Source organism: Annulohypoxylon truncatum (assembly GCF_022578515.1).
Source record: "Annulohypoxylon truncatum strain CBS 140777 unplaced genomic scaffold F4807scaffold_5, whole genome shotgun sequence".
Lineage (NCBI taxonomy): Eukaryota > Fungi > Ascomycota > Sordariomycetes > Xylariales > Hypoxylaceae > Annulohypoxylon > Annulohypoxylon truncatum.
In genome coordinates this window covers 775720-790707 of record NW_025953791.1, presented here as the reverse complement: position 1 = coordinate 790707, position 14988 = coordinate 775720, and the positions used below count along the sequence as shown (strand labels likewise).

Here is a 14988-nt window from a genome sequence, read left to right as displayed (position 1 = left end):
GCTTAGGGCAGAACCTTCAACGTTCAATGGCGAAATTGCGGTAATAGGAAATCGCTCCAAGGCTATGGCTTGCATGATAGAAGAGGCTCGTATGGTGCTGTAAAAATGTTGCCTAGGGAAATAGGTGATTAGCAATGTCTGGATATTGATGGCATCCGTTGTTAAAAGAAGCTGCTTCGTACAAACATATCATTTAGAAGTCAGAAACATCAACGAGGTTATTGGTTAGATCGTATAAAAGAGCCCTCGGAAACCGCATAATACAAGTTGAAGCTTCCATATTTGACATTCCAACATCCGAATTTACATACATAGCTGTATGATGTTTTAAGAAGGTGCTAGGTACCCTACTACTCTACACGTATTACACAGTACATCAGCCACAAGTGACAGAGTTGCATTAGGTAGTAGCGATGTCCACCCGGGCCAAATAAGGTAGGCATAGGCAGGTGGGTAGGGTGGGTAGGTAAGGTACGAAGTACTGAGAGGGTCCGCTGCTCTCCAGCGTCCAGCGTCCAGCATCCTCTTCTTTCTATTCAATCTAACCAATCTTTTCTACCTCTTTTAATAACTTACCCTGTTGTTGTAATATTGAGGCCACCACATTCACTTTTCCCTCTTCCAAACAACACCTGCACCTGATGCCTCTCATGAACGCGTTCGAATATTCTCAATTTATAAAGATTGTCGACACCTAATTCGTTAGGGCCCGGTTCGAGCTTGTCCTGAAACATTTCCAAGGTTACGGCCTGGACCCGACGCACATATTACCTATCCCATTCCTGTACCGTGCTGTACCGTCCTGTCTATCGTCGGCAATCAATCAACAATCCACTTACCTACCCACCACGTCCACACAACAACGCCCGCACTTCGACGTCGTGTTCACACCTCACAACTCACGCCTCTCAACACGACCATTCTCCAAGATTCTTCCAACTCACCGCCGATTCACACGATAGCATTAAAAAAAAAGAGAAGAGCGCGCGCATCTATTTCCACCACGATTCTCCAACGTAGCCCTGCAGACGGTCGCGGTCACCGTCGCCCGCCCGCGCGTCATAGACACAATGACGTCTGCCATCACCCCGTCAAAACCACATCAACGAGATCCGCAAATGAGTCCACCACAACAGCCCCATCATCCTGCTCATCCTGGCTCACCGCCGAGCAAACGTGATCTGAAGTCGTGGTGGAAGAGTTTCCAGACCCGAGCGAAACATCAAGAGACCCAAGGTAAGGGCGACACCACATACACCATATACACCACATATCACACACCACACCACACCACACGCCAACATCCATCCTGCTGCTGTGCCAATCAGGACTCCATTTGGTGTTCTTCTCTTTCAACCCACATCCTTTTTATCCCATCGCCCTACCGACCCGATCAACGCAAAGAATCCTTGATGGATTTTGTCTACATTGGAATGCCTTGCCAAGTTCGCCATCATGAATAGCTGGTTTCAAGCTTCGGTTGCTTGCTTGGCAAGGCCTTTATTTTACTCCGATAGGATAGAGGGTCAAAAATGCATGGAATGCGCCCGCAATACAAAGATAATGACTAATATGAGTTCTACGACAGACACACAGCCTAAGGGTATATTCGGAGTCCCTCTACGCCAAAGCATCACCTACGCGAATGTTGCTATTTCGCTTGTCGACGAAAAGGGGAAGAGCTATATTTACGGATATGTACCAATCGTGGTAGCCAAATGTGGTGTTTTTCTGAAGGAGAAAGGTTGGTGAAGATTCCTGGAAGGATTTGGCGCTAAGCTGACAACCGCACAGCCACCGGTGTTGAGGGAATCTTCCGTCTCAGCGGTTCGGAGAAGCGCATTAAGGAGTTGAAGCTACAATTCGACTCGCCCGATCGATATGGCAAAGGTCTCGTGTGGGATGGATATACGGTCCATGATGCTGCTAATGTCCTCAGACGATACTTGAACGATCTTCCCGAACCCGTCGTCCCGCTAGATCTCTACGAACGGTTCAGAGATCCCCTGCGTGGGCACACGAGGCAGGCTGTTGGCGATAACGAGGGCACCCAGCTGGTCGAAGATTTTAACGAAGTTGAAGCTATTGAGAAGTACCAACAGTTGATTAAAGATCTGCCTCCGCTCAATAGACAGTTACTTTTATACATCCTGGACCTTCTAGCAGTCTTTGCCGCCAAGGCTGACGAGAATCGAATGACGGCGCAGAATCTGGCCGCTATCTTCCAGCCAGGAATGCTCTCTCACCCGCAGCATGCCATGGCACCCGAAGAGTACCGACTGAATCAATGCGTCATTATTTTCCTGATTGAAAATCAGGACCATTTCTTGATTGGTATGCAAGGCACCGCCACAGACGAGAAGACTAAACAAGAAATTGAGAAGGGACCGCCGACCGTTGTGACGCCCGCGACCCCGAGTCGCAGCACAGGTGTGGTAAGATCCGCCTCGAATGCGAGTGCTGGCGCTGAGAGCGTTAGCAGGGATGGCAAGATCCGGAGGAATCGTTCTACGTCCTCGCGACACTCCTTACAGTCCAACGGTGCATCCACACCCGGCAGCCCGGCTCTGACACCAAACAGCGGGCTTGCTAGAAGCAACACAGTTCCATCAAAGAAGTCTCCCCATATTCCTTCGGGCCGGTTTCCGTCTCGGCAGAGTTCACCAACCGTTGCGGTAGCTCCAGCTTCGCCCTCGCCCGCTGGTCCTACCAGAGCCGCTCCTGCAACAGTGGCTGAAGAAGGCCCGGCTGCGCCCGAACGGTCACCAGCAACGTCTCAACATCTAACCCCGATGGCAGCAGGTTCACAACCGGCTGTTAGAAGCCAGGAAAGATTGCTAGGACCCCCTAGCGAATTTGTGACGCCTCTGAAGGAAAGGAACCTTCAGAGTCTGTTCCAACGAACTCCAGGTTCCGAAGGCGAAAGACGACAACCCAACAAACTACGAAAGAAGCGATTAGCAAGCAGTACGAATCCAAGTGCACAAAGCTCTACGGCTTCGCTGCCCCATTCAGAGGCAGTTTCTCCAGCAGTCGAGCCACCGAGTAACCCGATAGAGCACAAAACCCTCCTTGATCCGACTATCTCAGAGAACGGCACATCTGCCGAAACTCCTTCGGAGCCCACCCCACGAGCGTCTCAAGTACCATCCCAGGTACCGGCTCACTCACCGTCTCAGGTACCGTCTCAAATACCATCTCAGGTGCCACCTCAAGTACCTTCTGCGAGTACTACCCAAGTTGACCAAGAGCATCTCAACGCGCTGAAACCAAAGTCCTCACCGTCCACTTCTTTACATTCATCATTTAACGAAGGATCTGACATAGAACAAGTAGAGGAACACATGCCAGCCCCCTCTGCCCCGGACAACGGTGACAAGGAGAAGAAGCGCCGGTGGCGCATGTCTCGGCGGAAGGAAGATATGATGCCTAGCACTCCTCCCCAAAACTTAGGCAACAACAGTAATGCCGAAATGAGCACTTCATCAGTTGGAAGTGGACAGCGGCCGCGCAAAAGTTGGAATGGCGACTCTTCCGACGTGGCAGCAGCGCTAGCCGAAGCCGAAGCAGGAAATAGAGAGAAGGAAGAACCCAAGGGACCTCTTGGATGGATCAAAAATAAATACCGGGAAGCAAAAGAGAATGCGGAGATCAAGCGCACGAAATCTCCTCCTCCTAGGGACCTAGGACAAGGGTTCCTTACTCCAAGCGGGAAAAGCGTGGATACTATGGGGAGCATTGATGAGAAAGGGATGTCGACAACTTCAAATCCTACCCAGACTGTCGGCCCAGCTCCCGAGCGAAGTTCCACGCCTGCTCCACACGACGTCCCGTTACCGAACTCCCCACCACCTACTCAGGCGACACATAATGAGAGGCCCTCTAGTACCTAGTTGGAGGGGGCCTCGCGTCGAGGTAGAAGGAGGAGTAGTGTCTACTGGGACATGACAATCAGATTAGTCAGTTCGTCGAGCGCGGTCCTGCTCAGAAATCGCAGAGATTCTCAAATAGGCGACCTGGACGGCCAGGATAATTAGTCCTTTCGAACTTTTTTTGTTGGGGTTGCCTGGAAACCAAAAAAAAAGAAGTGATGACACGGGTTAGCGAATGGGTCGGGTGAACGGGTGAACTGATGCTTTTTGAAAGTTTGATGATGAGGTTTCACGTTTTTGGAGGGGAATATTATGTTTTTGTCGAAGGGAAGTTTTTTTTTGGACGATGAGCCCCCGTTCCAACGGGAAGATAAAAAAACGGAGAAGAGGAGATTACTTCTTCATGGATACCCCCTTCCCCTCTAAAGGGTTTGTATGTCGTTTTTTGGTTCAAACTTTTTTTTATAAAAAAAAAAGAAAACAACGCGCTGTAATGTGGAAATTCCTTTTTTTTTTATCCCATCAAATTTTATCGATCTGATATTAAGATCGGGTTTCAAAAACCGATAACTTGAAGCCTTGCCCCGTTTTTTTAAGGACCTTGACCGAGTCTTTGGGACTTAGGTTGTATCGAAACGCCCTGTTTTGGAAAAGGGTATCGTAAGGTGGGATGGCGTCGAAGTCGAATTGGTGCTTAATAAGTTCAACTCCGTGTTGATTCTTGGTATAGCCTTTTCGTTTAGGTGCGATTGGAGTTGAGGAGACCGTTCGTTACGTAGGCACGTAAGGTGTACGAATACACACTTGTAGCAACCGGGCGGTTGGTCGGAGCGTCCCGTTTTTGCTCACGGGTGTTGATACGGGGATCGGCCGGCCGGCCAAGTTTTAAGCCGCGATTGGGTAGTAGTCGACGGACGACGAAAGAGAGTAGAGTTCTTCAAGAGAAGAGAGAAGATTTATGATTAGTACCCCTCTCCCTTATGACCTTGGAGTCGGGGAGTAAGGCATAAATAGCGGGTAGTTTTCTTGCGAGAATCAATCGGCGAATAATAGAAAAAGCTGGTCTCTAATCATAAATTTTTGAGTCGACTTCGAAGGTGATGATCTTAGTGATGAGCCGAGTAATATTCCTTACGTATTTTCCCGTAGGGGAGTTAAGGTCAAATACGAGTTAGGACGCGCCCCGTCCCGTTAAGAACATTCCATCTTCCCGGTGGAAGATTCGGCGAGGAGCAAGCACTCACTTAGTGGCGTGACGTCTAGAAGGTGAGGGATTGACATATCGATCTTAGGTTTAATTGCTCTAGGTACTGATCATCTATAAGAAACCCCATCTGTCTAAAAGTCTACATGACATAATCGGTGGCCTCAGATATAGGCATGGCGCGTATGGATACGAATTCCAAGGGGAATACGACAAAAGGGGGGTGGCTTAGTTAGCGACCGCTGAGTGCTAGTCACATAGTGCATGCCGTGCTTGCGCAGCGCGGTAAGTCTAGACCTACATACGAAACGGAGTCGCGGGAAGATGATGGATAAAATAAGACCACTTCAACAAGGACATAGAATTTCCACAAGCAGCGCTTACGACGCAGAAGATGTAATGGCTAACAGTATTAGTCGAATTCTGACTACCTACCTCCCCACCTCCTGGATCCCCTTTCGCTTACTAATCACCTGAAATTCTATACGATTATGGGAGATTGACGTAGTGAACCTACCTAACCTTGGAACTTACCATATTTTGCACCTAGTAGACTAGGTAGGTACTTGGCTTGTAGCGTGCGACGATGGTGGATACCTGTGGTAGAGTTAGCTTGGTTATAGAAGCGATTCGTAAGTCTAAAGGCTGGAACAGCAGCTAAAAAGACTAAGTAGATGGTCTTGGTTGTTGTGTGCATCCACTGGATGCTTTTTCGAGACTTCATGCTAGATTTTGGAGAGGGTCCTTGACGGTGCATCTCCCCTCTCCTGCATTACTATACTGTGATAAGATGTGCAAGCTCCCTTTTTGCATCTACGCCGACTCAGTCGAGTGACGAAAGCAGTCCAAACTTGAACCAGGCGATCGGTGTACATCCACCATCTCTTCCAGTCGCAAAGCGTTAATAATGCTGACCCGCTCCCTGATCTCATGCTCGTCCGTATTTTCATACATGGGTATCTCCTGCTCTTCAAGAAAAATATGAAAACTTTTAAATGCCATTGCTCGCGCACCCCCATGCTGTTCCAACTGTGCCTAGTGTATACTCATCCAAAATTCCCTGGACACTGACATATGTTCCGGCCGAAAGGAAGAAAACGCCAGTCAAGATAATGATAATATTCAAAATGCCCTCGATCCAACCACGGAATGTCCGGTCCTTGAGGAATGCGACGGATCCGTCAGCTTTCCGCATGCGGAAATAGGCAACACCCCAGAAGATGAACCCAAAAAAGGAGTCGAACAGCGAGGACATGAGGGAGAGAACTATATTTTTTGTTAGTTGAGAATTGGAAATAATGAATAGCTAAGGCTTACGGGAGTTGAAAAAGGGGATTGAATTGGCGATAATGAAAGCGAGAACCCATGTGCAGACTAGATGGAATGTTAGCATAAGAAATAAGATCGCCATGCTGTACAATCATACGTAGAATAAGCGCCCATGTTACCCATCCAACGACTGTATGTTCGTTCCTATGTCGCGAGTGCTGGAATATTCGGAAGAAGATAAATCGAGACGACACCGAGGCATACAAAACACCCAGGAAGATAATTGTAGGAATCATGAACGAGAACGCGATCTTCTTGTATAGCGGGATCAGAGATCCAAAAGCCGGCGATGTCATATACTGGTTGCCTACGAACGCATATATGACTGCGCCAACAATGCTGAAAACGAGGATCTCGAGAATAGTGCATGCCCATAGAGCCTTCGGGAAATCTCTCGGCTCACGCATCTCAGCAATAAAGCTAGGAAGAGTAATCTGTCCAATGAAAGTGTAACTTTATAATTGTTAGTAATAATGCACAAGTTGGTGGTTAGCTCATACCTGATGTTAAGGAATGCCCCAAGACCCGCGACGAACGTGGTTCCAAGGACCGGGACAGCGGTGACGATTGGGTTACCGAACGGCAGTGCTTTCCCGGTGTCAGGATCGGTAGCCGGTTCGGCAAGGAAGCCTGCAGGGTGGCTTTGAATGCCAGCAAAAATTGTGGCTAGGATGACCGAAATAAAAGTAAACGCCGCTGATGCAGTTCCAAGCTTCGATAGCATGCTAAAGGTACGGGGTAGAGATGATAGCCAGCAAATAACAGTGATAATAGCCCCGAAAGATACGGTCTGGCAAGAGACGCTCGAGTTCGGGCCGACCATGGTGTTTAGATATTTAGCCCCAACGAGAACGTGGAGACCCTGCAAAGAAATTAGATTTAGGGATATGACAATGACCTATAAATGACGACTTACCTGAATGAAGGTGTTGTTCAAGATGAACATGAAAGCCGTGAAGTACCAGGCCCATTTCTGGTCCCAAAATAACATCTGACCAATGTCACATACATCCCTAACCTCGGGATGTCGTAGACAAAATTCCCATAGTACGATGGAACTGGGGGTGAAATGATTAGTAAGGCAACGTGGTAAGGTAGATTTGGACAACACACGTGTATAGAACTATGAGAGCTTGAACAACAGTAAGAATAAGCCTAAACGGTGTGTCAGTCACTCCATATAAGGTTTACCAAGATAATGCCTAGAAGCTAATAAAGCTTACCCAGGAACAAGTCCGAGAACACTGTAGGACCATGGGAAGCTCATGATGGCCTATTAATCTGTTAGACTCATTGACAGCAACGTGGGTAATGAAAGCGAAGGCTAAGCTAAGCACATGGAAAAGAAATCATATAAGAGAATTAGGCGATCAAATTTGTTATTATCTGGGCAAAGAGGGATAACTGTAAACTCACCAAGCAGATATATTCAGAGAACAACAATGCGGCTGTCTATTATGGAGCAAAGTCAAGATGTTAGTAAAGTGTTAGATCCTTGGCTTCTCGTCGGGATTGGTACGGAGGCTTGGACAAGGCTTGGATAAAGCTTGGACACACCTTTTGCCAACTACATGTACGATATTGAATAGCACAATTGGCCTCTTCTTCGAGCTGCTTGTTAAGAATTGCATCGCTGCTGACATTGCTGTCCGAATCTCGACCTTCAATGTCGAGGGGTATTATCTGAGGAGCGATACGGGGCCCTATCTTGACATTAGGACCGCCAAACCAAGCAGACCACCCTTGAGGTCTGGCGGCCTCGTGGGCTTCGAAGTTCGGCAGCTCGTTTGAGTAGTCCGCCTTCATATTGACGATAGGCACAAGCCACCGAAGTTTAGCAAAATAAGGAGGAAGAGGAGGAGGAGAAGGGTGCCGAGTGAAATACGGCGTAAGCTTAAGTTTAGTTAATCTCTAAATCCGGTAGTCTCACCCATTACACGGAACAGGAAATTCTGTGTTTATCGGGGGTTGAAACGGTTGTGCGTATAAATAGATATACTTCGAAGGCAAGACGCAAGACGCAGAACTCAAGAAAGAGAGAAGAGAGAAAATAGAATTATAAAAGAATGCGGAGCGGAATCAAGTTTAAAAAGCTGAGGCGTTGTACATTGCAAGTTGCGATTGCCCTGATATGCTAGGAGAGGACGACCATCCATGTATGTATTCTTACTAGGTAGGTACATACAGGGTGTACCGAATATATTTAGCGTAGAATAAGACTATAAAGGACCGACCGAGCAAGGTACTTTATCCTCATACATGTACATATGTGTGGGAGACGTAATACTTTGCCTCGTCGATGTCATGAGGATTCAACTGCAATTTTAGTCACGGCACCGACGTATGGGGTATTTTCCTTTGACATTACATACACCGCAGACATTCGTCAGTTTCTACTAAGAGCCAACCGCATACGACCTGAGACTTAAAACAATACACTATTCGGTTACCTGATGTGCTAACCGAATAGGCGTCCCCGAAATAATACACAGGGTGATTGTCCCTCGTGGGGGTTGTTATTGGTCTCTTCATCCTCCTCCAAAGCCAAAAGATAAAATTAATCTCGATCTAGTAATAAATCGACCGGATGCGCCTCATAACTTTGCATACGCTAAACCCAAAGCGGCATTGGATTGATCACGCAACTTCCCTCAGCTATGACGACTGATAAGGTCGTTACACCGTGACGGGGCACTTACCGCTCTATTGGTGTCACCGAACCCGTTAGCCACATACAGCATTTGTACTACCTACCTACTATGGGGTAGCTACTCAGCCCAGATCAAGGCTATTTCGCTCATACCTGCTAGGTACCTAGAGACAGAGACCTTTGTTATACTATGTATAACCTCCACGTATAGCTTCGCAAACTAATAAACAAGCTAGCATGGTTGTATCGCGCGGTATGATGATCGCAGATGGCCACAGGTACGTAAATACTATGCGTAAGGGTAGCATTAACCACTATTATACCAAGTTGATGATAGATGATTGGACATCTCAACCATCAAACACGATACTCTAACCAGGCTGCTGGGTCGGATCTCTCGCGTGCGCCGGACCGTTATTTTAGTCTATGGGGCAAATCGAAACTTCGATACCCGGATGTTTCAACTGTGCCAACAGCATTGCGCGATCGAGTAGCATTCTCTCTCTGAGATCACGACATGGGAACCAGCAAGCCAGGATACACAACTTGGCCACACGTCATCTTCCGATTTCGTCTGTAGGTAGGAAGACACGAACAGGATTCGTCACTTTGATTGAGTCGGACGGTCCGTGTTTTGTTTATGTAAAATGTTGAGTAAACTTGGATGTGAGTATAATGAGTTGTAGTCTGAGACAACGTGCTACGAATTAAGCGGGAATGTTCTGAAGACGGCAAGCAAGGTACGTATTTATAAGGTACACATGCTCTCAGAACAACTTTATCTAACTTTTATTAAGACATGTCGATATGGACTTAGTTGTGGAAGACAACAATCCTGTCCCTACCCATCATCACGTGCTAATCAAAGAACAACTCCAGAGCAGATTCATTTTAGCTCCGCAACTGAGTAAAGGGATACTTATACCAACTTGCATCTTCTCAATTTGTCATCGATGTTTCTGGTTATGATACATCCTCGGCCACGAAGGCGCTATTCTTGAAGGAGAGTATAATATGCCATACCTTTGACGATAATGTCGAACGCCGATACCACACCTGCAGGTTCGAAGCATCTAACGAAGCCGTGCATGATGGTTGAAGTCTGCAAGTATGTTTCATATAAGGAGAATCAACCTGTCGCCCCAGGTCTTACAATGTCGAAGTCTAGCCCAGCGTCGCGGCGGGCTGCTGTTCGTGAGACAATGTCCACACAATTGAAAAGGCGGCTCGCAATCTGAGGGACATATGTGGTTAGCTAGGGCTCAGTACGGCTCTTCGCAGTTCAGCATCCATTCCGTTGTCTCTGAACTGGATGGAATGATGCATCATGTATTCCTGAAACTCATCGGAATATCAACCGATTGATGAATGAGTTTCTTCCGGAAACCCAGATGATTATATTGTCTACCGGTCGATGGTCGGATTGGATGAATTGAGGGTGGTTGGAAAGGGATAAAAGCTCCAAATATTACCAGCTCAGGAATGGAGGAATAATAGAGAGAAGATGACTGGCCATTTGCCGATCCAAGGGTCCAGCTCCTACACCCATCTACTCCGCAATATTTAATTTCCCCGCGAAAAAGCTTTCCAGCCTCTAGGATCCTTTCCCTATTCAGCTGAATCCGTCCTAGCGGGTCTAGCTTGTATGGATTCACCTTAGCAAAGCGACATCGGCTCCGGATTTGAGACTTTCTCGTCGCGTTTACAACACGACTTCTCTCTTTTCCAGTTGTCAAAAATAACGACACGTGAGAGTCACTTATCATTCTGGCTGTAGGCCGGTGCTGTTTGGGCCTCGAAAGATCTAGAGCTCTAAAGCTAAAGTCCACGATTTAACGGAGGCTTACTAGAGTTATTAGAGCTAGAGATCGCCGTGACAGCGTGCCCAACCCCTAGGCCGAATGACCGAGAGTCAGCACGACTCAGCAAAATTTTATTATTTATAAGCGAGGCCGCTCACACCCGTCTCGCGGGTCGTCCTATCTATTGTCGAGAGTTGGAGTCATTTTGCCTTTTATAGACTTGTTTGGGTAACATTCTAGTTGACCCTGATTGGTTTAATTGAAGATGCGTGTTGGCAAGAATTCCCGTACGTCGCGATTCTCTAGTAACCCCCGCTGTCTGACTCCAACTTCTAGTCGTAGATCGCATCGCGTTCTTAGGCGGAGTCTTCGGATATCCTAGGCTTGTGGCATAAGATTTGGTTAATAGTGATGTCTAACTATGTTTCCTTCGCAGCGAACGCCCCGAGCGATTCGGATAAACCAAAAGAAGAGATTATTGGAAACAACACTTACCATCCCGGCATTGCCGATATCGAATATGATGAGCTTCACGTACAATGCCCGCCTCATACCACGGAACGGAAGCTCATTACCAAAATCGACTGGCGGTTGATACCGTTTTTGTGTATTCTGTATCTTCTCGCCTTCTTAGACAGGGTCAATATCGCGAATGCGAAGTCTTTCCACCTAGTAGAAGATCTACACCTCAAGGATACCGAGTACAACACCGGTAAGCAAATCTAGCCCGGAAAACACCTATTTACTAACATCAGAGGCCGTTAGCTTTAACCATGTTCTTCGTGCCATATATCGTTGCCGAGATTCCTAGTAATATCTTGATGAAAAAGTTCTCTCCCCGTGTATGGCTCCCGACTTGTATGCTGGGGTTTGGTATTGCATCCGTATGCCAAGGTCTTGTCCAGAATTATTCCGGTCTCCTTGCGACTCGATTCTTCTTAGGTCTATTTGAAAGCGGAATGTTTCCAGGTAAATCAACAGTTCAGAAATCATAATCCTAGACAAAATGACTAACGTTTGTTTTAGGATGTTTCTACCTCATTAGTATGTTGCCAGCTTGAAGAGTAGTATAAGCTACATCTCATAACGTGTACTTTTACATGTGAATAATCGCTAATATTAGTCTGTTAGGCATGTGGTATAAACGAAGCGAGTCACAGAAGCGTTACTCCTTATTCTTCTCATCCACTTCTCTGGCCGGGGCTTTCGGGGGTCTCTTGGCGTCTGCCATTGGAAAGAGTACGTCTATCCGTTTCTTGCAACCTTTCTCGGCCTGAAAGGGTTTTCATAATGTACTTATGGATGTATTTTCATCGACGTAACTAACTAATTTGCTGAAAAGTGCAGGGTATGCGCGGATACAACGGTTGGCGTTGGATTTTCATACTAGAAGGATCCCTTACAGGCCTCGTTGCGATTATTTTCTTCTTCATATTTCCCTCGTTGTGAGTTGTTTCCTCTCCGAGGCTTGGCTCGCATGACTCTAACCTGGCGAAGTCCTGAGGAGGCCAAATGGTTGACCGAAGATGAGCGGGCGTACATAAAGGCTCGTTTACAAGCCGACCAGGGCCACAACGCCGCAGAACGAAAAATAACGCTCCGCGACGTCGTGAAAGTGATGAAGGATCACCGCATCTGGCTCGGTGGATTCATGTACTTTGGACTCATCGTTCCGGCGTACAGCTATGCTTTCTTCGCGCCAACCATTATCTCGACCTACCACTACGACGCAATCCAGACGCAGCTACATAGTGTACCTCCTTGGGCAGCATCGTTCGTCTTCTCTATTATCATGGCTGCGCTATCTGACCGGTTACGTCACCGCGCCGCATTCGCGCTGCTACCACTTTGCTTGTGTATTGCTGCCTTTGCCACCCTTCTCAAGGTCCACAACAACACACCCGTCCAATACGCAATGTTGCACCTAGTCACGATGGGTACGTATAGTATTTTACCTATCACCGTGTGTTGGTTTAGCATGAACCTTGGCGGGCATCATCGCAGAGCCATTGGAACCGGCTGGCAGATTGGATTCGGCAACATAGGCGGAATCATCGCAACTTTCGCCTTTCTCAGCAAAGATTCTCCGGAGTTCACGAAGGGCTATGCGATATGTCTCGGGTTCACCTGTGTTAGCGGTATAGCCTCAGCCCTGTATCTCATCTCTATCTACAGCGAAAACCAGAGGAGAAAGAGGGCCGTCCGGGACGTCGGTTTATCGGAGTACGAGAAGACTGAGTTAGGAGATCTTAATCCTGAGTTCAGATACATGTACTAGCGAGTATATGGTCAGATGTGGGCTTGTAAATAATTTTTGAGTAGAAGGGGAAGACAGAAAATGGGGATAGTATGGGTAAGGATTTAGATGAGATGATCAGTCACGATATCTACATAGCTAATATTCTGTGTCATATACCTACCGAATATTTTGAACCATTTAGCGTGATAATATACTGTTTCTACAGCTACCTACATCGTAGCCTGTGGCTAGCCGGAAAAGTATTCGTGCGTAACTCTCGTCCGTACTGGTCCATATCCTAAGAAAGGGGCAAATCAATGAGGTATTATCAGAAACGCTCCAAAAGGTTTCTACGTCATAGAGCGCTCTTATTACCAGTATTTGTTTTAAAATCATATCATTCCAAGCCTAAGGCCCGCCTCGATATCAAACTGCTCATCTTGAGACGAACTAGGCAGAGACAGTGGTCTCAGCGGCGCATATACCCCAGCATCCGAATCGACCAGGAGCGGTTTCAACAGCTCCTCGATTTCCTCCAACTGGCTTTCCAAACCCGGCACATTCAATCCTCTCAACCTGCGCATACTCTCCCGCGCCCCTATCCTCTCTACAGCCGTCAAAGGGCGCTCCCGCTCTGCGCGCACTGCCCGCGCAACACCCGGTCCCCACCTCCAAACCCCATCCTCGCGCTCATCCGCGTACGCGACCACATTATCGCGGCGCACAACAACGACCTGGTCCACCACATACCCGTCCCCATCACCATCCCCCCCTCCATTTCCCCCTTCCCCATCCACAAAAGCAGCAGCCTCCAAAACCCCCTTGTACGACTCATCATGGACCCCGCGCGGCGTCAACCGTACCGGCAACCCACCCGCGGGCCCCGCCTCAGGCAAGCCCTCGTGATACCGCGCCAAAACACCCAACCGACTTAGCGCCGCGGGCACGGCTAGCACGACGACTTCGACCCGGTACCCGCGGCCGCGGTACAAGCGCGCCAGAGCGGCGAAGTCGTCCGGGTGCCGCGCCGCGGACTCGAGGAGCACGTCCGCGCGCGAGTCCGCGGCTAACGTGGCGGCCATAAGTAGCCAGCGCCGGGCGTCGGGCCCCGTGGCCGGGGAGGCGAGGGACGGGTGCGCGGAGAGGAGAGGCGAGTACGAGGGGTGGTAGGTTTTGTATGTGTCTGCGATGAAGTGCGCGGGAGGCCCGCGGAGATGGGTTATGGTGCGTTTGAGGAGTGGGGAGGTGCGCGTTTTGCCGGAGCCGGTTTGGCCGATTATTAGGACGGCGAGGGGGGTCCTAGAGGGGTTAGGGTTGGTGGAGGGGGGCGGGAGAAAGCTGAGTTCGGCGGGGACGATGGTTTGTTCGAATATTGCGCGCGAGTCGGCCTCGGAGAGGATGTATGATTGCGGGTCGGTGTTCATTGCGGCACGTTCTCCTGCCGGCCCTTATGTCGGCGGTTTATCTAGGTAGGTAGGTAGGTACGTAGGTATTTGCGGAGAAGAGACGCGCGATGGACGGCGGACGATGGTGAAGTTGGCGGGTGTACCCGCCTCCGATTTTAAGGGGGTTTCGAAAATGAATAAAAATACATCCCTGGACAAAATCATATCGACCTCTAGTTGAGGTATGAGGGGATAATTATTACCAAGAGATTGGAAGTTGTAGTGTGAACGCCATCTGACTCCAACCCCAGGCCATTGTTTTGCAGTGGGGTTGAGTTTATCTGCCGAGTGTAGTGATCCTGATGCTACAATAAAAGTCCTTTGTAAAGAAGCTCTAACTAAGACTACCTAGAAGCTAGAGAGTTGCAACGAGAAACTCCTCGAAATGGTGATAATGATAATAAAGCTACACGGCCGAAAAATGATATTCTTTATACTCTAGGTACA

General features: G+C 48.3%; 4 protein-coding genes across 4 annotated transcripts; 2 read left to right on the top strand and 2 right to left on the bottom strand.

Annotated features, from left to right (window-relative positions):
• The first annotated feature begins 902 nt into the window (after positions 1–902).
• F4807DRAFT_310496 (RhoGAP-domain-containing protein) lies at positions 903–4056 on the top strand. The gene is made up of 5 exons (XM_047995045.1): positions 903–1236; positions 1589–1744; positions 1795–2334; positions 2385–2430; positions 2483–4056. Exons 1-5 carry the CDS (start codon positions 1071–1073, stop codon positions 3891–3893), a joined length of 2319 nt encoding a protein of 772 aa, XP_047857597.1. The 5' UTR covers positions 903–1070; the 3' UTR covers positions 3894–4056.
• Positions 4057–5950: 1894 nt separating this feature from the next.
• F4807DRAFT_310442 (transmembrane amino acid transporter protein-domain-containing protein) lies at positions 5951–8321 on the bottom strand. Its single transcript, XM_047995044.1, has 9 exons — positions 7963–8321; positions 7822–7857; positions 7629–7678; positions 7519–7560; positions 7322–7463; positions 6906–7267; positions 6503–6858; positions 6394–6450; positions 5951–6342 (listed from the first exon to the last, which is right to left on the bottom strand). The coding sequence occupies exons 1-9, from the start codon at positions 8209–8211 to the stop codon at positions 6068–6070; spliced, it is 1569 nt and encodes a 522-aa protein (XP_047857596.1). The 5' UTR covers positions 8212–8321; the 3' UTR covers positions 5951–6067.
• A 2651-nt stretch (positions 8322–10972) lies between these two features.
• F4807DRAFT_310366 (MFS general substrate transporter) lies at positions 10973–13326 on the top strand. The gene is made up of 7 exons (XM_047995042.1): positions 10973–11144; positions 11294–11569; positions 11623–11826; positions 11884–11901; positions 11989–12096; positions 12200–12302; positions 12355–13326. Exons 1-7 carry the CDS (start codon positions 11123–11125, stop codon positions 13133–13135), a joined length of 1512 nt encoding a protein of 503 aa, XP_047857595.1. The 5' UTR covers positions 10973–11122; the 3' UTR covers positions 13136–13326.
• A 1-nt stretch (position 13327) lies between these two features.
• F4807DRAFT_310367 (zeta toxin-domain-containing protein) lies at positions 13328–14925 on the bottom strand. The gene has a single exon (XM_047995043.1). The coding sequence runs from the start codon at positions 14518–14520 to the stop codon at positions 13489–13491; it is 1032 nt and encodes a 343-aa protein (XP_047857594.1). The 5' UTR covers positions 14521–14925; the 3' UTR covers positions 13328–13488.
• Positions 14926–14988: the final 63 nt, after the last annotated feature.